The 24,261-nt window shown below is 36.2% G+C and overlaps 4 protein-coding genes and 1 non-coding gene across 6 annotated transcripts in view; all 5 read left to right on the forward strand.

Annotated features, from left to right (window-relative positions):
- Positions 1-11,623, forward strand: part of LOC111491781 (probable thimet oligopeptidase) — a 12,327-nt gene extending 704 nt beyond the window's left edge. The window contains exons 3-20 of the mRNA XM_023140813.1: positions 380-543; positions 920-1,010; positions 1,841-2,020; positions 3,045-3,125; positions 3,718-3,798; positions 4,477-4,569; positions 5,746-5,826; positions 5,906-6,068; positions 6,196-6,316; positions 6,405-6,477; positions 7,326-7,433; positions 7,997-8,094; positions 8,173-8,218; positions 8,437-8,533; positions 9,812-9,885; positions 9,959-10,063; positions 10,284-10,364; positions 11,132-11,623. Coding sequence (XP_022996581.1) covers positions 380-543; positions 920-1,010; positions 1,841-2,020; positions 3,045-3,125; positions 3,718-3,798; positions 4,477-4,569; positions 5,746-5,826; positions 5,906-6,068; positions 6,196-6,316; positions 6,405-6,477; positions 7,326-7,433; positions 7,997-8,094; positions 8,173-8,218; positions 8,437-8,533; positions 9,812-9,885; positions 9,959-10,063; positions 10,284-10,364; positions 11,132-11,242 — 1,848 coding nt within the window. The 3' untranslated portion in view covers positions 11,243-11,623. The remainder of the gene's footprint in view (positions 1-379; positions 544-919; positions 1,011-1,840; positions 2,021-3,044; positions 3,126-3,717; positions 3,799-4,476; positions 4,570-5,745; positions 5,827-5,905; positions 6,069-6,195; positions 6,317-6,404; positions 6,478-7,325; positions 7,434-7,996; positions 8,095-8,172; positions 8,219-8,436; positions 8,534-9,811; positions 9,886-9,958; positions 10,064-10,283; positions 10,365-11,131) is intronic.
- Positions 7,175-16,479, forward strand: LOC111491782 (serine/threonine protein phosphatase 2A 57 kDa regulatory subunit B' theta isoform-like). Its single transcript, XM_023140814.1, has 4 exons — positions 7,175-7,186; positions 13,676-13,705; positions 13,888-15,587; positions 15,824-16,479. Exons 3-4 carry the CDS (start codon positions 14,385-14,387, stop codon positions 16,181-16,183), a joined length of 1,563 nt encoding a protein of 520 aa, XP_022996582.1. The 5' UTR covers positions 7,175-7,186; positions 13,676-13,705; positions 13,888-14,384; the 3' UTR covers positions 16,184-16,479.
- Positions 16,480-17,170: 691 nt separating this feature from the next.
- On the forward strand, positions 17,171-17,242 carry TRNAW-CCA. The gene has a single exon. It is a non-coding gene; the product is annotated as a tRNA-Trp (tRNA).
- An 80-nt stretch (positions 17,243-17,322) lies between these two features.
- LOC111492298 (protein HHL1, chloroplastic-like) lies at positions 17,323-20,131 on the forward strand. Of its 2 annotated transcripts, XM_023141589.1 has the most exons (6): positions 17,326-17,704; positions 18,093-18,230; positions 19,270-19,356; positions 19,466-19,513; positions 19,672-19,814; positions 19,903-20,131. In XM_023141589.1, the coding sequence occupies exons 1-6, from the start codon at positions 17,438-17,440 to the stop codon at positions 19,919-19,921; spliced, it is 702 nt and encodes a 233-aa protein (XP_022997357.1). In that variant the 5' UTR covers positions 17,326-17,437; the 3' UTR covers positions 19,922-20,131. The 2 variants fall into 2 exon arrangements, with proteins under 2 accessions (XP_022997358.1, XP_022997357.1); XM_023141590.1 differs by lacking the exon at positions 19,903-20,131 and having other exon boundaries at positions 17,323-17,704; positions 19,672-19,818.
- Positions 20,132-20,708: 577 nt separating this feature from the next.
- LOC111491990 (protein WVD2-like 7) lies at positions 20,709-23,948 on the forward strand. Its single transcript, XM_023141106.1, has 8 exons — positions 20,709-21,060; positions 21,273-21,803; positions 21,889-22,266; positions 22,407-22,465; positions 22,647-22,755; positions 22,990-23,061; positions 23,223-23,333; positions 23,446-23,948. The coding sequence occupies exons 1-8, from the start codon at positions 20,977-20,979 to the stop codon at positions 23,665-23,667; spliced, it is 1,566 nt and encodes a 521-aa protein (XP_022996874.1). The 5' UTR covers positions 20,709-20,976; the 3' UTR covers positions 23,668-23,948.
- Positions 23,949-24,261: the final 313 nt, after the last annotated feature.

Consider the following 24,261-nt stretch of genomic DNA (forward strand, 5'->3'; position numbering starts at 1 on the left):
TTTTTTTTTTTTTTTTTTTTTTTTTGGTTCATCCCTTCCGTTAAGACACGCATCTGCTACTGGGAACAGTTAATACAGCGATGGATGTGAACCGCTTAGTCGAATAATGTTCTTGATGCGGTTTTTGATAGCTAGTTACGATTCAGCGAAATTCTGGACGCATTGTAAGCGGTTGATTCTCATGGAGCTAGTTTTAGATATGCGACTAGCAGAGTCAGTATAAATGCCGCCACATCGACGTGGAATTAGGCAATGAAAATTTGGAAGTAGAGATGTATGCGTAGTGTTCACATCACAAATCCTTATTTTCACCACAACCTGAATTTGCTTTCTGATAGTTCGTAGTTATTCTTTATAATACCTCAAATGAAGCCTGCAGGTTACATATTCGAATGTAATTTCTCCATTGGCTGATTTGGAGGCTGAACAATTTCCACAAGTACAATCATGCGTGTTTCCGAAACTAATATCGACTTCAGATGATGTTCGCAAAGCAAGTGCTGAAGCAGAGCGGAGAATAGATGCTCATGTTCAGATGTGCAGGTATCACTAATTTCTATCTTTTATTGAAAGGTAACATTCGTTAGCTTTAGCAGATTATGCAGCAGGGTACCCTTGAAGGCTTAAACTGATTACACCTTGTTTCCCTCATTTGTCTATATGATTTACATGCACATCCATGTTTTGAAATGCAAGTTGTTTGCCATAAGGTGCAGGGGGAAAATGAAGTGAGTTATGTATCTGGGTTCTTGACTAGTGCCATAGGAATAAATTTTGTAAAATTGAAGGCTTAGAAATATGTCCCTGCCAAACTATTTCTTCTTATTTTATTAATCTGCGAACAAACTTCAGAGCACGATAGATTTGCATGCCTTTATCAGTTAAAGAACTCATCGTTCTTTCTCTATCGGCTGGACAGCAAACGTGAAGATGTGTATCGTGTTGTCAAAGCCTTTTCTACTAGAGGGGAGCAGACAAGTGCTGAACAGAAGTGTTTTATCCAATGCTTGGTATGGACTCCTAGCAGGCTGCAATATCGAGAGATTTTTACCCTCTCTTTTCATGAGCATTGTTATGTGTACTTTCTCTTCAAATAGGAAAAATGACTACTGAATTCAACTGTGAAGATAATTGCATAAAATACAATGTATTCTATAATTCAAATTACAAAGAGCCAAGATGGCAATGCCCTAATTAGGTGTCAAGCTTAAATAGCTCAGTTCTTCGTTCTTAAAAATTGTTTTATGCTGCCAATCTGAGCATCTGAGACTAAGGCACCTAGACCTTTGAAAGGTTTACTTCCCCATCCCCACATTTGTTGAACTTAAAAATTGTCCTGTTGTATTCTTTTCCTGATACTTATGTGTGGGTGAAAATAGATTCAGATAACTGTTCCTTGGATTTTGTTTTCCCGAACTTAATTGCCACATATGGTCAATTTCATTAACAACTGAAGTTGTTATACTAAGAAAATAATAGACTGATCACAAGTGTATTGTAACTCCATTCTTTAAAAGGAACCTGATCAATTTCAAAAACAGCTCTATAAATTGTTTTTGAAAACTTTCCAAACATTTCCTTGCACAAGAGGTAAGGAAATTGATTTTGTTGAGGCAGGATTATCGGATATTTCTTTTTGCATATGTCATTCCCAACTTCTCCCTCCCCCTCAAATTGGTTTTGATGATCCATATATTCACAATCTAATTGCCAGAATCTGAAACTGAAATATAGAGGAAATAGCCTGCCTCAGTCAACTTTGGTTCTTTTTTATGATATTTTAACTTTACCTTGCTACAATTGCTTAAAACCTGTGGTGATTCTTTTCAATCAGTGACAGATTAGAGACTTCGAGCGGAATGGCTTAAACCTTACTTCACCAAAGAGGGAGGAATTGCTGCGATTGAGGGTGCAAATTGAAGAGCTAAGCCTGCGATATATTCAGAATCTGAACGATGATGGTACATTCATACCTCTTAGTGAGGCTGAATTGGATGGTTTACCAAAAGAATTTTTTGAGGTTTGGATTCTTCCAATATTATGTATTTTAATTGTATCTTACGTTAATGCACTTGCACAAATTAGATACTGACCCACAAAAAAATCCTTCTTGTTAGCTTTCCTTTCTGGTGGCATTTTATCACCTTGATTTTTTGTTCTTATTCAGCTGTATATCTTTGAAAAGTTTTTTCCTCATCATAGCTTAAAATAATTTGATTATTCGTAATTTTGTTTGAAGTCTTCTGGACTGTTGTACTTGTAGATCCGAGGGTGACTGGATGGTTGAAGCTAATTATATGCTTTATTATTCAACTAGCTTCATCAGGAACATTTTTGCTTAGTTGAGTGGTTATAAGCTAAGGTTTTAAATATTGACGTCGAAGAAAATGTAGATGTCTCAATTTTATGAAAATGTAGATAAAAATCAATAAAATGTTGATATTGATGGATATTTAGGAGAAAATCATAAAAAATATTTAAATTAACCAAATAATCATCTTACATTTTTTAAATAAGTTAAATTTCTTATATTAATATTGGTCCATATCATGTTCACATTAGTGATTTTTTGTTGATATGTGTGTGTGTTTATGTATATATATTATGTATTTTGTCGATTTTCTTAATGATCTAATGGAAATACTTACCCTTTATGATGTCAAATCCATGACATGTCAAATGAAAATTTAACAAGGACGATACTAGCAATAAAGTGTATAGAAGTTACAAATAAAGATTCCTGTAGATTAGTAGCGTAACCAAAATTTGAAGAATGTCTATTCACTCTGAGTTGTGGTGGGCCTATGATTTAACCTTTATTAATATGAAATCTACTTTGGAACTACTTTAATCTATTGGAAAAGATCTTTTTGATTGATCAATAAAATTGTTTCTTATTGGCAACTGGTTAAATGGTTAAAGGTTCGAAGTTCCCACCTCAATCTTGTTGAATTTTTTTAAAAAAAACTTACCAATTTTTTTTTATCGATTTATTCCCGCTTACCATTGACTAATGCACTCGCTATCATCTCTTCTCCATGCAGAGTCTTGATAAAAATGAAAATGGTCAGTTTAAGGTGACCATGCGAAGCCATCACACTGCGGCAATATTAGAACATTGCAAGGTATTCTCTTCTGAACCAAAAGCTTTTTGGAATACTGTCCAACTATGTCAAATTTTGACTCAAACCTGTTTATTTCTTGTTTGTTTGTTTTTTTTTTTTTTCCCAAATTCAGTTCCTCTATCAAATCTTTCCTGCAGGGTATTTTATTTTTATTCTGTAATGACTTCTATCTCGGTATTTTTTCTTTTCTTGCATCTATTCTTAATCCATAAAGTCAATATCCATGTAACATTTCAGAACTTAATGCATACTATCAATACGTTAACTTTTAATGGAAGGAAGCAGTGAAGTCTAGAAACTTTAGTCCTTTAGCAAACATGATGTTGGAGTTCTTTGAAAACAGTTAGCCTAGATATTTAAATATTACTTTTGGGCATTTGGCATGAGATATTGAAAGTTATGATAATTCCAGAGCTCAAATAGAAAACCTAGGGCAAGCTTCTATCTCTAATTGAATGTGATATTATGCAACTTTCTGCATACAAACTAACCAGAAGTTTTTGAGTTGGGTGCTATTTGTGAAGTTCTTATCATAGATTCAGAGGAGGAATATGTACTGAGTACTGACAATAGTAACACTGCCTGTTTTAAGGTAGGCACGACAAGAAGGATGGTGGCAATGACATATGGAAAGAGGTGCGGAGAAGTGAATCTTTCTATTCTAGAAAATTTGGTAATTAACTTGATTATCTCTTCTTTATGAACTAATTTAAAGTTCAAATAGATTACTTGGTTCTGAGCTTTGCATGATCCATTAACGTAATTTGTATATAGATCATTAGGGAAGCCGCCATTTTAATTTCTCATCCAGTTCTTTCTTAAAATGGTTTTATATGGATAATCTCTTCTTTATGAAATATTAAAAACTGAACTTTGCACCTTATCCTTTCTATTAACTTATTACATGCATAGATCAGTGGGCTAGCTATCATGATTTCTTTATCCATTTTTTTTCTTCTAAAAATGGTTTTACTGAGCAAGCTTTGATTTGGTGGTCCATAATCTACTTTGACAAATGAAATTTCCTGTTTCTAAAGACCATGTTTATGAATAATAATATTCCTATTTCCTAAAATTTTTCACGCTGGTTTTAGAGATATGATCAATATGAAAGAAGTAAATATTGTTAAAAGATGGAAAATTGATAACTTTAGATAATGTAAATTAACATGACTCGGTTCTATGTGGTAATTGACGTTCCATGAAAAGTTGTTGACATTTCAAATGCCTCCACAATGTTTCTAATGCATAACTTGAATATGATGACCGAGTGTCAACTGTTGAAGAACAATGCTTGCTTACGTGAAAGTTTCTTGAAAGTTGCTGTTTAACATTCTTTCTAAATTTTCAGGTTCATCTGCGCCACAAATTTGCTCGCTTACAAGGCTATTCAAACTACGCAGACTATGCTGTTCATTATAGAATGGCAAGGTCATCCGCTAAGGTTGTTCAGAAATGCTAGTTCTCATCGTTTATCAAATATCATTATGACTTTTTAGAAAATAGAAAATTAAGATGGGATTAAAAGAATGGTTTTTCATGACACACTTCACTTTTAGGTTTTAATTTTTGGCTTTATTTGAAAATAAAATTATGATTATATTTTTCTTGCAATTCATTGGAATGCTTTATTTGTAAGTATATTATTGATTCTTCATTTTATTTGTTAGTATTTGATGTGAACTATTTTTCAATTCAATTCATTTTTGGGCATTTTTTAGTACCAGCATAAAATTAAGGCACGCCAATCACCCAATAAAATTCTATAGGTTTGGTGACATTGCATGTTTAGTTTTATTTATTTATTTTATTCATCCATACGTGGGTGTGGGTGGAGAGTTAAACTTCTGACTTTTTGGTTGAGATTATAATGCTTTTAACTAGTTGAGTGATGTTGCCCTTTTATACAACCTTATGCTTAAGAGTCTAGTATTAGATATAGATAGAATGTGATTGTTCTTTCTTATTTTCTTATAATGATGCATTTAAAATCGAAATGCAAAAGCCTTTCTTATTCTCTATCTCTTAAATGATGTGTGAAACCCAAGTATTTTTTTCCTATGGATTTATGAATTATAAACACGAGGGTCTTGTGTTTTTGGCACGAATGGAATTGTATCAAGTTTCTTAAGACCTATTTAGGGTAACAGTGGTGGTGAGGATAGTTGGAGTGGTTAATTTGTGTTTAATTCCGTACTTCTATTTCTTTGTGCCATTTTTCCTATTATGGTGTAAACCATAAAGAAGGGTTATCTTACTAAATGGAAAAAATTGTATATAAAACCTACCGCACCCTTGTATCTGTTGGTCCCAATTAATAACCTTGAAACCATTTTTCAAGTTTAGATTACCGGCCCAAAATGCTAAGCCAATACCAATAACACTAATTTAGAAACTATCAAGCAATTAGTTACAACTTACAAATAAGAAATGGATGCTTATTGAAGCTCTGAATGTACATCAAAGCCTTGACTTGTACGTGCGTATTCCAAAAATTTGGAACAAGGTTCTGCTAGGCATTGGTTGAACCTTAGCATAAAAGAAGAATCACCAATTGGTTTCGTTAATTCTCAACTTAATGTCAATTTTTAGGTGGGTAATTACTTGAATGTTTTTCCAGGTATTTGAATTCTTGGAGAGCATCTCTGACAGTTTAACAGATGTGGCTGCCAAGGAACTGGCCAGCTTGAAGGACCTAAAGGTTAACTCAATCAGTTAAATGTTTGTGATAACATGGTTTCATGGAACTTATTTGGGTCTTATGACTTACGAGACATCAGAAGCAAGAGGAAGGAGAGAGTCCGTTTGGCATCGAGGATTTATTATATTATGTCAAGAAGGTAGAAGATCAAGAATTCAACCTAGACTTTGTGACTCTGAAGCAATACTTTCCAGTCTCTTTGGTTTTATCTGGGATCTTCAAGATAATGCAAGACCTTTTTGGTAATCGTTTCCTTACAAAAATTTTGGAGGGCATGATCCTTCCACCTTTACTCATGATTTTGGTGTTCTTGCCTTTAAAATTTAGTGCTACAATTGCAATTTCGTATTTGAATATTTTCTTCACCAGGTTTAAGGTTTGAAGAAGTGATAGATGCCGAGGTTTGGCATGATGATGTTAAGTTATACTCAGTTTTTGATCTCAACTCTGGTGAACTAATTGGTTACTTCTTCCTTGATCTTTACACAAGGTTTGATCTGGACTTCAAACCTTTTATAAAATTGAACTTGACATTATTTTGTCATCGGTGGGTGAAATTATGTTTTATACTTGGTTAGGGAGGGAAAGTACATTCACACATGTGTGGTGGCCCTTCAAAACAGTGCATTGCTATCCAATGGTACTCGGCAGGTAATATTTGTTGTATATTTAAAAAATTATTGCTGAATAGTTGTGGTTCTCCCCTTTTTGTTATTTATTTATTCATTTTATGTGGGCATTCTATGGATAATAATACTTGGTTTCATTTGATAGCATTCACTTTCTCAAACAGGCGCATTTGACAAGCTCAATTTCATTTTCTGTTTCTTATCAGAAGGAAAAATAATCTCAATTCGACTTTTTTTACCCTACTTCATTATATGAATACGAAATTTGTAATGGAAACACGATTAAAATATAAATGATAAAAAATAGCAACTAGATGCCTCATTGAATTGTAACTTAATGACCAGAATCTGATCTGCATCTGCATCATCAGTACGTTTCCCTTTTTCCCTGCCTGGTAACCATTTGTCATTGACAATGAAGAAATATTCTAGAAACCCAATGTTTATCGTCACTTGCTTGATACACGTGTTCATATATCTAGAATATTATTATTGTTTATTAGATAATCTCATTATAATCATGATGACCTTATGCACGTGCAACATGCATGAAGAAAATTATAACGATTCAACTTCTAGGCTGGGATTGCTATTACATGCATGTTGTGGTAACAAAATTAACTTTAAAAAGTCTTACGAGCCCAATTAAACTCAATGGACCATAAACACCCCAAATGAGGATTAAATCCATAATTTAAATGGAAAAATAATGCAATAATTGAGGGAGAAAAGTAAATCAATCTTACTTAGAGCTTGGATCGTTACAAAAATTGTACTTGGAACAAGAAGTTGTGATGTATTGTTTTTTTATATGATAACGCTATATACAAGTTGTATCCTCATAAATTATCTTTTCTTTTCTTTGAGTAGATACCGGTGGCATTATTGATATCTCAATTACAGAAGGATGTTGATGGTCATGCTGGGTTGATGCGATTCACTGAAGTGGTTAATCTTTTCCACGAGTTTGGCCATGTGGTATATATTTAGTGTACTTGCTTTCAGACCAACACAGATTTGATCTAACAATTAGAACTTAGAAGATGGTAATTCATTGTGATGGTCAGAATTAGGATAACTGAGGCAAGTTCCTTCAGTTCTAGTATCTGATTCGTGATAAATATGTATTGTGGGCATTGGCCTTGGCCATGTCCCTTACTGGAACAAGATCTCCTTCTCAATTCCTCCTACATCTTAGACGGACAAAACATTATCATAAATGTGGTGAGCAAAATCTTGTGATGGAAGTTATAACGTCTGCTTCTGGAGGCATGTTGACGTCCAAACTAAATGATGACCACTAGGGTCTTGTGTGGCTTTGAGATAAACTACCTTAACAATCTAGTTCAGAATTTTAGTGCTTATCCAATCATCCTTTTATATTAATCTACATGCAATATTGCCATGCTACAATTGGTCTTGCTGTTAGTATTAGTAGAAAACTAACACCAAAGGTAAAATGTACAATATTCTAAACTATAAGCATGTCGTATTTATGTGATTTTAATGTATTTTCTTCAACTTCTTGAATGGAATTTTAGGTTCAACATATTTGCAATCATGCATCATTTACTAGGATCTCAGGGCTGCGTGTTGATTCTGACTTTGTTGAGATTCCTGCTCAGATTCTAGAAAACTGGTAGCCCATCAGTTGCAATATTCCTAAGTTTGATTCAAAGACTGGATCCACCTGTTAATGCTCGTTTTTATTTTATAGGTGCTATGAAAGTGTTTCTTTGAAGTTGTTATCTGGTTTCCATCAGGTAATACATATAGATTATCGCCTTTTTGAGGTCTCATTGTTTGAAAATCTGGTGCATCTCGACATATTCAGCTCTAAAGTTGTCTAAGTTTCATACTGATCAAAAGTATTTGGCTTAAAACTTTAAATTTGTGATGGTCATATTTTACCCGAGTTAAGTTTTCACAGCATTTGTTATTGTGAGTGTGAAGTTATAATTTATGTTTGTGCAATGTTTAGGATATTACAGTGCCTATCAAGGATGAAGTATGTGAATCACTGAAAAAATGGCGACATTCTTTTTCTGCGCTGAAATTGAAGCAAGAAGTTCTTTATTGTATGTCATTTCTTTTACTGTGCCTACCTTCTTCTTTTTCCTTTTTTTTTTGTGGGTGAAGCAAGAAGTCTTTTCATTGAATGATTGAAAAGTTACAGTCATAGACCTGTGGCACCTCCAATGGGGTTTACATAAATGCATACCAATTATCATTAGATTAGGAGAACAAGTACAAAAAGAGCACAAGGACAACCAAAACGCCAAGTAACTCAACCCCAATTAACTAATATTTTCCTTTGGAGATGAATCAAAAGCACAAGGACAACCAAAACGCAAAAAGATTGGCGCCCCTGCCTCAACAATTGGCACACAACAGTTAAGACTTGGAACATTATTAGGTCACGGTCTGTACTCTATTGGCCATATTAACTCAACCCCAATTAAGAACCCAATCCAAAACGTTTGCTTTCTTTGGACTTTTTTTTTCCATAGTCCTCTCAAGAGCTCTTAGTCTTATGAGCTCAAAGGGAATGATACTATTTCTTTACTTAGGGACTTCATAGAGGAGCAACCTGAAGGATCCAATTTCCATGTCTACTAGTAAAGTGTTCAACTCTTCCATTTTCTCCCCGTGTAAATTTCTTCTAGAGACAACATTTCAAGAGTGGGGTTTCTTGTCTCAAACATAATGCCGAATCATTTCTCTGTGAAAATCTTAACAAAAGATGTTTTCAAATCCAAGTGTCATTCCAGAGGAAGACTTCGCTTTCTCCCATTTCTAACTCTAATGGTTATTAAATTCTGCTTGACCCCAAAATTTTGATATGTTCCTTAAGTGTATCTTGCTGCCTGATTTATTATTTTTCATAGTCCATCCATACTCATCCTTTTCATGAATAAATCATTACCTGGTGGCACAACTCATTTGTTTCTATTGGACTTCTCAAGAACCATTTTGTTGATAAGGCTACATTCTGTATTTGAATTACCAATACTCAATCTTCCACATTCAAGAGGTCTGGTCTTATCACAATATGCCAACCGATCAAATGCCTCAATTTCCCCTCACTATTTCCTTTGAAAAGGAAGTTCCTTATTTTTCTTTCTAGTTTTGAGCTACCTTGGTAAAAGAAACGAGGAAATATAATACGTTGAAGTACTTGAGAGAATTGTATCACGAAGTGTCAAAATCCATTCCCACCCCCTAAAGGGCAACCCCAGTAAGATATTAGATCTTTGTATTTGCATTCCAAAATGTCAGCCACATTTTTCTTGCACTCTATTTATGATAAGTGTGTGTTCCTTTCATTGTCCAACTCGGGAAATTTCTGTATGTAGGTCTTTTTGATCAAATTATACATTGTGCTGAAAATGTCGACATCATTGAATTATTCAAGCATCTCCATTCAAAGGTAATATTTTGAAGTACTTATTTATTAACTTGAGTTTTGCATGCTAGGTTTTCATGTAACAGCATTTTCACAGGTAATGCTAGGTTTGCCCATGCTTGAAGGCAGCAATCCTGCTTCATGCTTTCCATGTAGTGCTATTGGCTATGAAGCTGCCTGCTATAGTCGTGTATGGAGTGAGGTATATATTACCCTTCGAGCACGTGAATCATTTTTGGAATTTGCTTTACTTCTCATAAATATGTGCTTAGCATGTTCTAAGTTTTTTAATGTTTTAATTCACTGACGTAATAACTATCATTTCAAATGGAAAGGGGGAATAGGATGTTCATGAACACTTATGTAATGGACATTGCTTATCTTCGTTTAATAAAACATGAGCAGCAAGCTAACTTTTGCAGGTTTTCGCGGCTGATATTTTTGTCTCAAAGTTTCGTGGTGATCTTTTGAACCAACATATTGGTTTACAGTTCAGAAACAAGGTAAAAATTTTGCATTATGCATCATACTTTGATTGTCATTTGGACCAATTTTCTATCACCATTTCAATTCAATTTCGTAAAAGCAATGTCACTAGAGTATCTCACATTCATTGGTATCCTATTCAAATTTGGTTGACATACCTGTTTTATTGCGTCTTCCCAAATTCATAGTAAGATCTAGGAGTTTTGTTTCAATCTTCTGTTTGACAGAGCTACATTGATATTTGTATAAATAAGAAAAAAGATTATAAAATAGGGAAGGAATCCAAGAGGCCTCTTCTACTCCAATTACAAACTATGTAATGCATGGCACCAAAATGTACTGGTATTCCTCCATCACTAAAATATACTGGTTTGAGTACTTGGCAAAGATTTAAAATGTAGATTTTGAGGCGAATTTAACTAAAAAAGGGAACAATTTCACTGCTGATCATATTTTCAAAGTAGACTATATCTTGTACATATCCACAACATTCTCTAAGCCTATTACCACCACTTTGGGGTCACTTTCATCTCTTCATGCCAAATGTCCACTGGTCATCCCGTGTCTTGAGCAACTTCCATATATCTGAGACATCGCCTTTGTGATTTTGTTTAAGTCGCTGACCTCTAATTCTCTCTAACAACCCAACATATTCTTACTGTCTCATATTACTAACTCGTACTGACTAGCATAATAGCACCTCATTGCCTAACACGCTAACCTAAAGGTCTGTATATTGTATCCAGAAGGGATTGAATGAACTCTTACCCATCTAATTTGGCAGGTATTGGTTCCGGGAGGTGCAAAAGAACCAATTGATGTTCTATCCGACTTTCTTGGGAGAGAACCATCAATTCAAGCTTTTATCGACTCCAAGGCTGAATATAGCTTGTGAAGTAGAAGGAATTTTGGTAACTTCTTTCCTTCTTCCCATTCTTTTCACAACAGAAAGAAGTTCACTCAGCGTTCGGAGATTTTGCCTGTTCTATCGTGGACACATATTTGTACCAAAATCGTGATCATATTTATTTATTTTTGCCCTTAAATAACCACTACGTTTTTCAGGGGAAAATTAATTTGTGGCATTTCCTTAGCCTTCAGATTGCTAGCGAACAACAGGTTTTTCTTATTAGAATTTCCGTTTCCAGTTTCTTATCAATTTAGCAGCAGCACGTGGTCAAAGTTAAGATTTTAGCTGCATCTGCCTTTTGAAACTTCCCTAATGTGAAATCTAAAGTGTAAATGTTTATGGTATCCGTCAGATTTCATTGGCTAATATTATTTTTTTTTTTTCCAGTGTATTTCATTTAAATAAGTTTTCATGAAGAAGTCATAAAAATTTCCTGGCATGTTCCATCCATCGTATAATCAGTCAGAACCGACAGCTATTTTAGTTGAATTCGAATTTCTTATTTGGTTGTTGACCAGTTCCCGGTGTACAAGTAAATAAAGATGGATACTTTGTAGGTTTGTTATTTATTTATTTCATTGCAGTTATTCATGAATGAAAATAAAATTATTTAAACCTTTTGTCAATGCTGTTTACGATCAATCATTTAGGTCAAATTAAAGGCAAAATTATGAGGTCTTTTAAGTGTGTGTTATAAGGATAGTTATTTTGATTTTAATTTTCTAAAACTAGTATTTTGATATCCCATAATCAATGTCAAATGCTACTTATAGTATTAGTGGTTGAGGTGTTCTTAATGGAGTGTTATAGCAAAAAACAAGTTGGTTTATAAAATTTGAAACTCATTATCCAAGGCTTTCACATTCTTAAAAAAATGGTTTCAAATGAGATGCCCGGCGCTTCCACGGTTGACACGTGGCATAAGACTCCCATAGATAGAAGCCAGATCCCCGTATTCATAAATGCATGGGGAAGGAAGAAAGCCAAAAGGGATGGTACCCCTCACCCTTCTTTGCAGCCCTCCCCTAATTTGGTTCCTTCTTCAGTGATTTCTCTACCCGTCATTTTCTCTCTTCTTTTTTATAAAGATAAAGTAATAAAGAATATGTCGTGATCCTATCCCCTACGTCCCTTACTTCTTTTCCTAAGTCCTGGTCGTTGTCGTCAGCCTTACGGCTTTGAATGCGTTTATTATTAGGGAGAGATTTTCACTCTTATAAAAAATGTTTCGTTTTTCTCTCTAACCAATGTAGGATCTCACAATTCATCTCCCTTGGGGGCCCAACGTCCTCGTTGGTACATTCTCGGTGTCTAGCTCTGATACCATTTGTAACAGCTCAAGTTCACTGCCAGTAGATATTGTCTGTTTTGGCCAATTACGTATCATCGTCAGTCTCACAGTTTTAAAACGCATCTGCTACAAAAAGGTTTCACTCATACAAGGAATGCTTTGTTCCTTTTTCCAATTGAGGTGAAATCTCACAAAAACCCATTTGTCCGTTTATGGTAATTGACATATATTTCCTGTCTGTTGCACTAAAAGAAGTAAAAAAGAAAAAAAAAAAAAAAAAAACAGACCCTTCAAATAAGGCTAGTTGACTGAGATCCAGAAAGCTAAGCTGCAATTTCAATATTTTTGTTTCTTACTTTCAACCCCTTTTGCCCTTTCCATAAGCTTTTGCAGAATAATCCATAAGTTGAAAAAGTTTGGAAAAGTGCACAATCCTAGTTTGGTTTCAACTCTCACGGCAACAACACACACAGCTTCAGTTACCTTGTATTTCTTATTCATGTTTTTGTCTGCCATTACTTTAAGACAATTACCATATCATATTAATATTAATTATTGCTTTTGTTTTTATCTCTTTTTAATTCTTTTTATATATATATCTACGTATCAAATAAGCTATAAGCATATTATTTTTTATCAGACGATATAAATAAATAAATATATAAAAAGAATTCTTCTTTGGTGGGTTGAATTGGTTCAAAGTTGACAACCCGTAAGTAATCAACACGTTTATTAATTAATGCATTTTATAATTACAAGTTGAAATTCGATCCGTTTTATTTTTGCAGAAAAAGTGGGGGAAATTAATAAGTAAAGAAAACAAAAATGCTGGCCGCCAACAATGTCATGTGAACCAACGATTTTCAACGTTTTAGAATATTAAATTACATTAACAAGAATTAAAAAAATCAAAATCAAAATAGAGAAATTAAAAGTTGAGGGATGAAAATTTATTATTTTTATTTGTAAATAAAAATTTTGAAAATAAATTTCTTATAAAAGGGAATATACAGCAAATTCTTAATTTATTTAGAGAGAGGCCCATTGCCATTGGCCATCATCACTTAGAAATAAAAAGGGGTTTATTTATTGATTCGAAATGGCAGTCAACAGAGGAAGCCACGAAGGGGAAAGCAGAGACCGAGTAATCTCTCTCTGTAAGTAATACGAAAGCCATTTTCTTCTCACAATCCTTCCTTTTATTGGATTATGGGAGTCTCTGTTTCTGTATTTCGGGAGTTTTTTTTGGTTTCTCTTCGACATTCAAAACCCTGACCCTTCGTTTTATTTTTGTGTTTTGTTTTCTTTTTTTTTTTTCGATTTGTAATTCAACCCTAAGAGTGATTTGGGCGGAAGAATTCGGACGTTTATGTGTTGATTGTTACTTAATTCTGTTTCTTTTTGAACTGGAGAGTTTTTAGAATCGGATTCAGAACGGGGTTACAGATCTTTGATATTGAGTGTTTCTGGCGTTTGGGTGTTTGAATACAAATCTGGGGTTAAAAAACACCGACTAGATTTTCTGGAATAGCAGATGATATGTTCGATTTCGCTCCTTGGTGTTTTGTTGAATCGAATGGGTTCAGGACAGCAATTTTGTGTGATCTGTTGTAGGAGTGAATCTGCTTACTGTTTGGATGAAAAGGGTAGCTTTGGTTCGGCTTGTTCATTTTTGTTAATGCTGAAAAAGTGCCTGCTATAATTGCTTCTCCCACCGGGCAAAATAGAGTGTTTACTCAACTTATGGATTTGTAATAGCTCTCAACATCTTTCTGGAGGCTAAGGAAAAAGCGTTTTACTTTTTTGGGAGTGTCGCCTTATCGGTTTGTATGAATTATGATCAAGCAGATATTTAGTAAGCTTCCCCGAAAATCATCGAAGAGTGGTGAGAGCAGGGAACATGGTGGAAGCCATATGGCCCCTTCTACTGCTTATGCTTCTGCCAGTTCGAGAATTAATGATTTAACATCTGGCAAGGCAGTAAATTTGGTTTCATCTTTTCCAGTTGATGTGGGGCAAAATCATGGTGGCAAGGCTAATAAAGGTGTGAACACGAAACTTAATGGAATTCCCACTTCTTCATATGAGGCATTGCCTGGGTTTAGGGAAGTTCCAAGCTCTGAAAAACAGAATTTGTTTGTTAAGAAGCTAAATCTATGCTGCGTTTTGTTTGACTTCAGTGACCCAACAAAGCATCTTAAAGAGAAAGAGATCAAACGACAAACTTTGTTGGAGATTGTGGATTATGTAACTTCTGTTAATACTAAATTTACTGAAGCTGTTATTCAGGATGTTATAAAAATGGTCTCTCTAAATTTATTTAGAACAATGAGTCCTCAACCACGTGAGAGCAAAATTGTGGAAGGTTTTGATTTGGAAGAGGAGGAGCCTTCAATGGATCCTGCATGGCCTCATTTGCAAATTGTGTATGAATTCTTTCTCAGATTTGTGGCCTCTCCTGAGATGGATGCAAAATTGGCTAAGAGATATATTGATCATTCTTTCATTCTGAAGCTGCTGGATCTGTTCGACTCCGAAGATCATAGAGAAAGAGAATACTTGAAGACAATTCTGCACCGTATCTACGGGAAATTTATGGTCCACCGGCCATTTATTAGAAAGGCTATAAATAACATATTTTACCGATTTATATTTGAGACTGAAAAGCATAATGGGGTTGCTGAACTTTTAGAAATTTTGGGAAGTATCATCAATGGATTTGCTCTCCCGTTGAAAGAAGAGCATAAGTTATTCCTTGTTCGTGCATTGATCCCTTTGCATAAACCAAAATGCCTAGCTATGTACCACCAGCAGTTGTCATATTGCATCACACAATTTGTAGAGAAAGATTGCAAGCTTGCTGATACAGTCATAAGAGGTCTGTTGAAGTATTGGCCAGTTACAAATAGTTCCAAAGAAGTCATGTTTCTTAGTGAGTTGGAAGAAGTATTAGAAGCAACTCAACCTCCAGAGTTTCAACGCTGCATGGTACCCCTGTTTCGCCAGATCGCTCGATGTCTAAATAGTTCACATTTTCAGGTACTACTTGTTTTCATTGATTGCTCGTATTACACCTATCGATATTTTAAATAGTTTCTGTCGTGTTGTTGTGCTGTTTATGTTTTAGTTATACTATTTGCTTTGCATTTAGATTTGACTGTCCGAACTTCTAGGCAGACCTGGCCAAGAGTCATATGAAAATTTGTGATTGTTTATGTCCTTCCACATGTTCACGTTCTTGAAACGTACGCTAATGCAACAATTTGCTTTCCTAGGTAGCAGAAAGGGCGCTATTCTTGTGGAATAATGATCACATTGAAAACTTGATCAAGGAAAATCGCAAGGTCATACTGCCCATAATCTTTCCAGCTCTGGAAAAGAATGCCAGGAGTCATTGGAACCAGGCTGTCCATAGCTTGACTTTGAATGTTCGGAAGATATTTTATGATCTTGATCCTGAACTGCTCAAGGAATGCTTAGTCAAGTTTCAGGAAGACGAATTGAAGGAAAATGAGCTGAAAGCAAAACGAGAGGCGATATGGAATCGCTTAGAAGAGCTTGCTGCAAAGAAAGCTGCCAGTAATGAAGCCGTGCTTGTTTCTCATAAATTACCCACTCGGACAGCATCGGTTTAGTGAGAGTAAGAGATATTTACTTCCATTTACCCGATCGTGTTGATCCCGTGAGATATGCTGTAGTAGCATAGAGTTTAGATCAAATTTCCATGGACCGTTGATTTGTGGCCTGCTATATGATAATATCTTGTGGGGTTCTTTTCTGTACAATAACCATAGTCCAGTCCAGTATGCTTATTCTTAGCTTTCTGTGCGTGCTATTCTTAAATTCTTCATGTAGCCGCTCCTTACCTTACAGATTATGGGAGCACTATGTTGTGCTAGATAGATATATATATATATATGGTTAGCCCCCACATAAAATAATGCCTCTAGATATGCATACCTGTTCGACTAGCATTATGCAGTAATGACTCATCTGTGTATGTATGTATATATATATATATGTATATGTATGTATTTGATAGGATTTGTCTGGATTTCTTGGTCGTTTGCGGGGAAGCAAGCAGGCCTAGTTGTAGACATGGAACCATCTAAAACTATCTTGTGTTAAAATATAGGACGAAGATTGATGTGACAATGACACGTAAGCATTAGGTGTTCATTATATTATTTGCAACTATATAGAAAATACCAACTCAACTTATATCCTATGAAATTACCTTTTTTTTCCCCTGAAAAGTCAACAATATTCGTTTATATATGACCCAACAAAATTTTAATGCAAGGTTTGTCACGTGTAGTCTAAATAAACCTTAAATAAAAGACAGTTAATTAACTAATTTTAGATTCTAAGCTTTCAAGCTGTTGTTCACGCGGAATTTCATTGTATTATTTTTGTGTATATCGAGTATAATCCATAATGTATGATCTCTTAATTCTTTTCTCCGAGCCTGTATTGGATTTGAAGGCCTGAGCACTTATTCTCTGCTAGATTTGGTTCATTGATCTTGTTGTATTTGGGCCAAACTTCACTGCGGCCCAAACTTGTCGGGCTGGGCTTGGTCGTAGTAATCTTATTGTAACAGATGCAACGAACCCATAAAGGGATCCGTGGCGCAATGGTAGCGCGTCTGACTCCAGATCAGAAGGTTGCGTGTTCGATTCACGTCGGGTTCATTTTTTTCCCGAAAATTTCAGTTATCGTCAAATTACCTTTTGGTCCTCCAAACTGATACTTGAATGGCCGGAGATTGCTGGTGTCCCCACCGTGATACTGGTGGATAAGATTCCACGAGAAGGACCATGCCCCCAACTCAACTACGATGCCCATATCCACTTCAGTCCTGATTCAGACCAAATCCGATCGCGAAAATGGAGGTCGCCATGTCTCTCAACGCTCTGGTTCGACTCCCCCTTTCGAATTCGAAGCTAGCCGAAGATGGGCGGGTCCGGCACTCGCTCTTCTCGTCGAGGACGGTGCAGAAGCCTGAGCGGAGGCATCGCCACACTTTTGTGGTCGAAGCGAAAGGCAAAAAGGGGATGCAAGCTCGTCGGTTTCAAAAGGCTGCGCCTCCACCGCTACCCAAGATTGAAGACGACGGCAACCCTAAGTTCGTCATCTTCATCCGCACGGCCGATGTTTGTTCTCCATCCTTTTGAATACAGCTTCGATTTTACCTTTTCAGTTTGGTTTCTTTCTGTTGATTGATTCTTTCCCCTTGTGGAGTTGTTGCTGAGAACATCGTAGAATGGTGAGACTTGGGAGTTACTCTTGAGAATTACTCACTATTCCTTGAACTTAGGAGCTACATAGAACATGTTATTGGCCCCTAATTGAATGGATAACATCGTTTACACTATAAATTGTTGTTTATAATATCTCCTTTCAGTGATATCGTAATGTGATATGCCATCAAAAGAAGTTCATTAACTCAAAATTCCAAAGAGTTTTCTGAATAATAGAAATTCCATCAAGTCTGTAAAGTTCAATATCTTGATCATCATCCGTTTTACGTTTATTATGCAGGTTTATCTATGGTACCCTCTGAGTCTTATAAATGGTGGCACAACCGCCAAAATCATGGTTGCAGCAAAAGATAATTTCCTGGGGAAATATATCTATAAAGATACTCTGGCTAGGAACCTTGCTGCTGTCATTTACCGTGTAAGGTTCAATCACTATCTATTTTATTAATTCATCTGCAATGAAGTTGATGTCTAACAGAGAAGATGATCGTTGAAGATACTTTCTCCATTTTCTTGTTCTTGTCATAAGCCGCTATTCAATTGAAGTGAAGAAAATTAAATTTAAACCTTCTACGATCACAAGTGCATGTAGTTATGTTTTTCCATCCAAAACTTTGTAGTCTTGATGAAAGGGAAGAAGGGAAAGTTGTAACCGCCCCAAACCCACCGCTAGCATATATTGTCTTTTTTGGGTTTTTCTTTTCGCGCTTTCCATCTTTTTAAAACGCGTCTGCTAAGGAGAGGTTTTCACACCATTATAAAGGATTTTTTGTTCCCTTCTCCAATGTGGGATCTCACAATCTACCCCCTTTTGGGGTCAGCGTCCTCGCTAGCACTCGTTCGGTATTTGGCTCTGATACATTCGTAATTGTCCAAATCCACCGCTAGCAGATATTGTCCTCTTTGGTTTTCCCTTTCAAGCTTCCCCTTACGGTTTCTAAAATGCGTATGTTAGGAGAAGTTTCCACACTTTTATAAAGAATGTTTTATTCCTCTCTCTCTGACCGATGTGGATCTCACAATCCACCCCCTTCGGAGCCTAACGTCCTCGATGACGCTCGTTTCTCTCTCCTACCGATGTGGGATCTCACGAAAATACATTTTGTTGATATTAGTACATGTGCCATTGCTGAATGTTTGGGAGTTGTTTAAGGTCTAGAGAAAGCCATCAATAGAATTTGGATTTTTTCTTTCTTGTGAAATAAGAAATTTATCAATTTATTATTAGTTATTCGAAAAACATGATGCATAACTTATCCAAAATTTGTATTGCCCTCACCATTGAGACACTGTGTACCTCTGATTGAACTCTGGCATCTAATTTAGGAATCAGTTGCCATTTTGCTACACATTCTTGTCAGTTCGTTTTTGCATAATTACTCGAATTTCCAATCTTTAAACAATAATCAATTCTAAACTTGCTTTAAGATACTAACAGTGGAGCTACCCATTAATAGGATGAAAAGGAGATACAGAAGACGGCGTTCAAACAGTTTCGCGTGTTGCGGACTGCGACAGAATTCAGATATGGCTACAAGATTGTCGTAATGTTTTCACACCCGTATTTATGATTCACGAGGACAATATTTTATGTTGTACTGCCTGACTGATGAACAACAATTGACGTAATTTTAATTATATGCTTTCATGAAGGAAAATGGCAATCTGAGATCCGCACTTTCTACCACAGATGTAATCGAGGTAAGAATGACTTTTCAGGTGGATTTTATAAGTTCTGGATCGAAAAAATAAACCCTTGATCGATCGAACCAAGCTCCATAGTAACTTGTGTCGGTCGGTAAGATTTACAACTAGATCGTCTAATTTCCTTACATTGTTTGCTTCTGAATCAATCTTAGCTTCCAACTCAAGACCAGCTGAAGACAGTTCTTGATAAAGTTAAAGATTTCTTTGGAGATGCAAAGGAATCATTTGGCAAACTCACTGCATTAGGCTCACTTGAAGGTGAGGAGTCAGATGAGAATTCAGAAGAGAAGGCCAAGTGAGTATTATTCCTTAATCCTAATATTCAGAAACGAGCTTCAATGAGTTTCAGATGGGTAGATTGATTCCTTAATCCACATTTTCAGGGTTAAAACTCGAGACTGAAGCGGTCGTCTTGCTGGAAAGTGCAGCAGCACGACGAACGTCCTGAACTCGGGAGCTTTGGAAGGTACATAGAAGGGTGGACTAGCAAAGTTTTTTTTTAATCCAAAATGTTCGTAGCTGAAAAATTAGGGAGCTTTATACGGTGTATGTTCGATGAACACACAGCAGTGGTAATGTTCACAAGTTTCACCAACGGGCTTTGATCACAAATCTTGCTCTGCCGATCTGTTCTCTTGCATTTGAATGGGCAGGCCTGTTCCTAAAATTTATTTATTTCCATGTTTTAAATAACTGTTGTCAACTGTCTTTAGAAAAATTAGTTATAATATGAAATAAATAAGTTTTTTTTTTTTTTTTTTTAAATTTCAAACTTAAACGTGAATTATAAATAGACAATTATAATTGTTCTTTATTTTAATTTTATTTAAAATATTGGTGTGGAGCGGATTGACAACTGTAACAGACTGCAGATAGTTAGCCGTTGGAACGATAGTTTCCATTGTTGGTGACGTGGACAGACACTCTGTCCTTCCTGCCTTTATCTGCCCACTTGGCCGCCCGTAATCTTGATTAAATTTTGAATTAGTTACCTAATCAATTATTATTATTTCTTAATTCATTCCGATTAGTTAATGAATAAAATTAAATTAAAAAAGGAAAAGAATTGAAAATATTCGAACGTATAGGATAGCAAAAATTGATTACTTATTAAAATTTGTGATGTGGAAAACCCCCTTAGTACCGTTGGGCATTACAAAATCAGACCACAATTAATAAAGTAATCTCCTTTGAATATTTGAAAATAAAAGTAGACGTTGGAAAAGCCTCTGATTTCACCAATCATCTTGTTGGCCCCATTTCGGTTCTACAAGCTCTCAAGACCCACTAGATTAGAGCGGCATCGGACGCCCAATTTTTGCAGTTTCATTTCTACAAAATCTTAGGGCTTCACAGCTCCAAATTATCCTCATTACTACTCAAAACCTTCATTTTCTTTTGGGCGTTACGAAGTTCACAGACTTTTCTTTCTGTTTTTTGGGAAATTTATTGTTCTTATGGAGTGCAGCAACATGGGTGAATCGGCTTGCCTACGCAGATCCTTCTCTCATCCTTCCGATGCTTCACGGGAGCCAAAAGAGGTCGGTTCAACGAAATGATCTTCGTTTTCTTTATTGGGTTTCTTTGATCGTTACTGTTTGAATTCGTTTCTTTTACTGATGGAATGGATTGCTGTAAATCTTGATTCGGCTGTTTGAAACTCTCCAGGATTTCTTGGGTTTGATGATTTGTTGTGGTTTTCTTTATCTTATAATGCTTTTACTTTGTTTCTGGGAATGTGGGTTTTAAACAGGGAGATCCTATTCGAGCTCTTGGAGAATCCATTTCGTTTGGGAGGTTTATGTCGGAGTCTCTTGCTTGGGAGAAATGGTCTGCATTTTCTCATAACCGCTACCAGGAAGAATTAGAAAAATTATCCAAACCAGGTTCTGTTGCTCAGAAGAAGGCGTATTTTGAAGCTCACTACAAGAGGAAAGCGGCACAAAAAGCAGCAGCTGAGCTTGAGGATACAAACACTATGGTGACGACGAATCAAGTCGAAACCGTGGAGTCTGCACCATTGACACTGAACAACCAAGTGATTGAAACTACTGAACCACAGAATTTTGTCCAGACTGCTGAATTTGTATCTCCCATTGATTCACATGAATTTATGAATGAGGAGATTATGGTGGAAACATTAACAGACAAGGTGGAAGAAGTTCTTGACCAGAACAATTCCATGGAGACTGATCCTAATATCGAGAACGACAACCAGAATGAGAAGGATGACGACCACAGGAAAATCGCGGTCGCTGAGGATGAGAAAACACCGGCCGAAAACGTGAGTGTGATCATATTTTTGTGTATTGATTGATTGCAGCTGTTTTTCTCATTAATCTCAATGTGTATATCTTGTGAATATGCAGCAAGCTGCTGAAAAGGAGATTATGTCTTCAGGGGGAAGCTTGAAAAGATTAAGGAATTACTCCTCCAAATTACTTACTCGAAGTTGGTCATCAAAGCCTCAGGCCTCTCCTGCCAAACAAGCTATAACCTCTAGTCTGCAATCCACACACAGGGATGGTAATGCCACTCCAAAGAGTAAGAAACATGTCGGGAATATTGTCAGGAATTTGAATACAAAATCCGTCCACAGGTCGATGCACTTTAAGTTCTTTCCGAAAGAAATAGCTAAAACAAGTCCTGAACTTCCACAAATTGGAAGAAAGAGAACTCATATGGGTTCACTTGCAGCATCCAAAGAGGCTTCAGCTCCTCCTCGGAAGTTTGTCGGTAGGGTAGCGGTAGGTACTTCTAGCTCTAAACTCCTCACTAATCATCTTAGTATATTTTGCAAAAATGGCCAAGTTTTTTGAATTTTTCCATTCTTCAGTTCATGATTTGCTCACATGTGTTTAAGATGATTCGTTTATCCCAATTGCAGGCATCTGTTAATGGATTGCTAAAGCAACCTTTAATCAAGCCCCCATTTGAAAATAAAAGGTATATTTAGCTTCTGACTATCCTTTGATCAAGCCCCATTTGAATGTTTGAGGAGCTCATATGAACTGAAGATTAACACTTAATTGACATAATGATAGTTCTGCTGTCTGAATTTCTGTATGCGTTCTGTTCATATAACATGGAACTTGACTTACATTGATTCAAGTGTATTGTATTCCAGATGCTTGAAGTCTTCAAATGCAGGAGGAACCGTAAGCAAAGAACGGCCGCCTCTTATATGCTCTCCTTTCAGCTTCAGGAGTGAAGAAAGAGTGGCAAAACGGAGAGAGGCAAGTATTATGCTCCACTCTTTCGTTTGTTAGGAATCACGACTCTCCTCAATGGTATGATATTATCCACTTTGAGTATAAGCTCTCGTGGCTTTCCTTTTGGTTTCCCCAAAAGGCCTCATACGAATAGAGATGTATTCCTTACTTATAAACTCGTGATCAATGCTCTTTTCTTATCATACTGTCGGTTAAAATGTGTCTCATTGTCAATGCTGTTTTCATTTGTTATTTCAGTTCTTTCAAAGGCTTGAAGAGAGAGCTAATTCCAAAGAGACGGTGCAAAAGCAACCGCAAACAAGATGTCAGGTTGATAGCTATTACATCACTTAACCTCTTATCATGTTGATCAGCATGAATGCGAAATTGCAGAACTTCTTACCCCAAATACATTCAAGGGCCATTTATACTTTCCACTACATGATCTATCTTGCAATACAAAACCACTGAAGTCATCTTGAATTATACAGGAAAGAAAGAAGAACGACGTTACTAAATTACGTCAAAGCATAAATTTTGAAGCCAAGGCAACTCAAGATTCTAACCAGGGATCAAAATTGCCTGCTGATCACATTAATAAGGTATTTTGTATGTCCTGTAAGGGTATCAGATGCTACCCCACTTCCTCTGCTTAAGTAGATGGCTGGTGATCTTGAGTTTTGAATGTGTTGTTATATTAATCTTGGGTTACAGATACCTGTCACGAGACCTCGATCGCCGAAACTTGGGAGGAAGGCAGCAAGCAGCAGCACGGTACAGAATATAAGCTCTCTGCCTCCGAAGAGGCCATCGGTCACTTCCAATGATTTCAAGAATGTCACGAGAAAGAGGTACGAAGGCACCACTCAATCAGTCACTTCTCTTGGGAAGAAAATGAATGGCTGTGAAAATTTTTCCCCAAATATCCAGAGCTGATTGATCTCCCTCTCAATAGCTGGGATGCACTTACTTAGTTTACACATCATGAAACTAAAGAAAGTTGGTTAGAAAGTAAGTTGTCTATATTTGTGATGAGGAGATGCTGTTCAGATGACCAAAAAGTATGCTTTTGTGTAGCCCACTTTCTGATTGTTTGTGGAGTACTTAAATAATATGCAGAAATTTTGTAGTGAAATGATGAGAAATATTACCTGGTTTGGTAGGTTTTTGTACATGTTTAAATTTATATGTTCTATACATGTAAAAATGTTGTGGTAAAATGTCGTCTGGCTCAATAATGAAGTTTAATCATTCTATTTAACTCATCAATTTTGTCTATCGAGTTGGGGCATGGACCGATGCGGAGGCCTTTGTTACGCCTGTGGAGACGTTGTCATCCCAATCGTGGCTGGCAGCACACGCCTTTTGGCGTGCTTCAGTATTTGCGTGCTCCTGACATTGGCCTGTAGACTCCCCATTCGACCGATCTTGAAACATGGACCAAAGAGTCTGACATGCGTGCGAGTCAACAAGCAAGTAAACCCGTAAGACGCAGGGAAGCTGACTGGTGGTATCTCTTTGTGGGTTTGC

Source organism: Cucurbita maxima, unplaced genomic scaffold, assembly GCF_002738345.1.
Source record: "Cucurbita maxima cultivar Rimu unplaced genomic scaffold, Cmax_1.0 Cma_Scf00017, whole genome shotgun sequence".
Taxonomy (NCBI): Eukaryota; Viridiplantae; Streptophyta; class Magnoliopsida; order Cucurbitales; family Cucurbitaceae; genus Cucurbita; species Cucurbita maxima.

Excerpts from the sequence above, each read along its gene's own strand:
- LOC111492298 (XM_023141589.1), top strand. The coding sequence starts at position 17,438 with ATGGAGGTCGCCATGTCTCTCAACGCTCTGGTTCGACTCCCCCTTTCG. Across the intron at positions 18,231-19,269 it reads TTGCTGCTGTCATTTACCGT|GATGAAAAGGAGATACAGAA; the intron begins GTAAGGTTCAAT and ends ACCCATTAATAG. Across the intron at positions 19,357-19,465 it reads GATATGGCTACAAGATTGTC|GAAAATGGCAATCTGAGATC; the intron begins GTAATGTTTTCA and ends GCTTTCATGAAG.
- LOC111491782 (XM_023140814.1), top strand. The coding sequence starts at position 14,385 with ATGATCAAGCAGATATTTAGTAAGCTTCCCCGAAAATCATCGAAGAGT. Across the intron at positions 15,588-15,823 it reads TAAATAGTTCACATTTTCAG|GTAGCAGAAAGGGCGCTATT; the intron begins GTACTACTTGTT and ends TTGCTTTCCTAG.
- LOC111491990 (XM_023141106.1), top strand. The coding sequence starts at position 20,977 with ATGGAGTGCAGCAACATGGGTGAATCGGCTTGCCTACGCAGATCCTTC. Across the intron at positions 21,061-21,272 it reads CTTCACGGGAGCCAAAAGAG|GGAGATCCTATTCGAGCTCT; the intron begins GTCGGTTCAACG and ends GGTTTTAAACAG. Across the intron at positions 23,062-23,222 it reads AACCGCAAACAAGATGTCAG|GAAAGAAAGAAGAACGACGT; the intron begins GTTGATAGCTAT and ends TGAATTATACAG.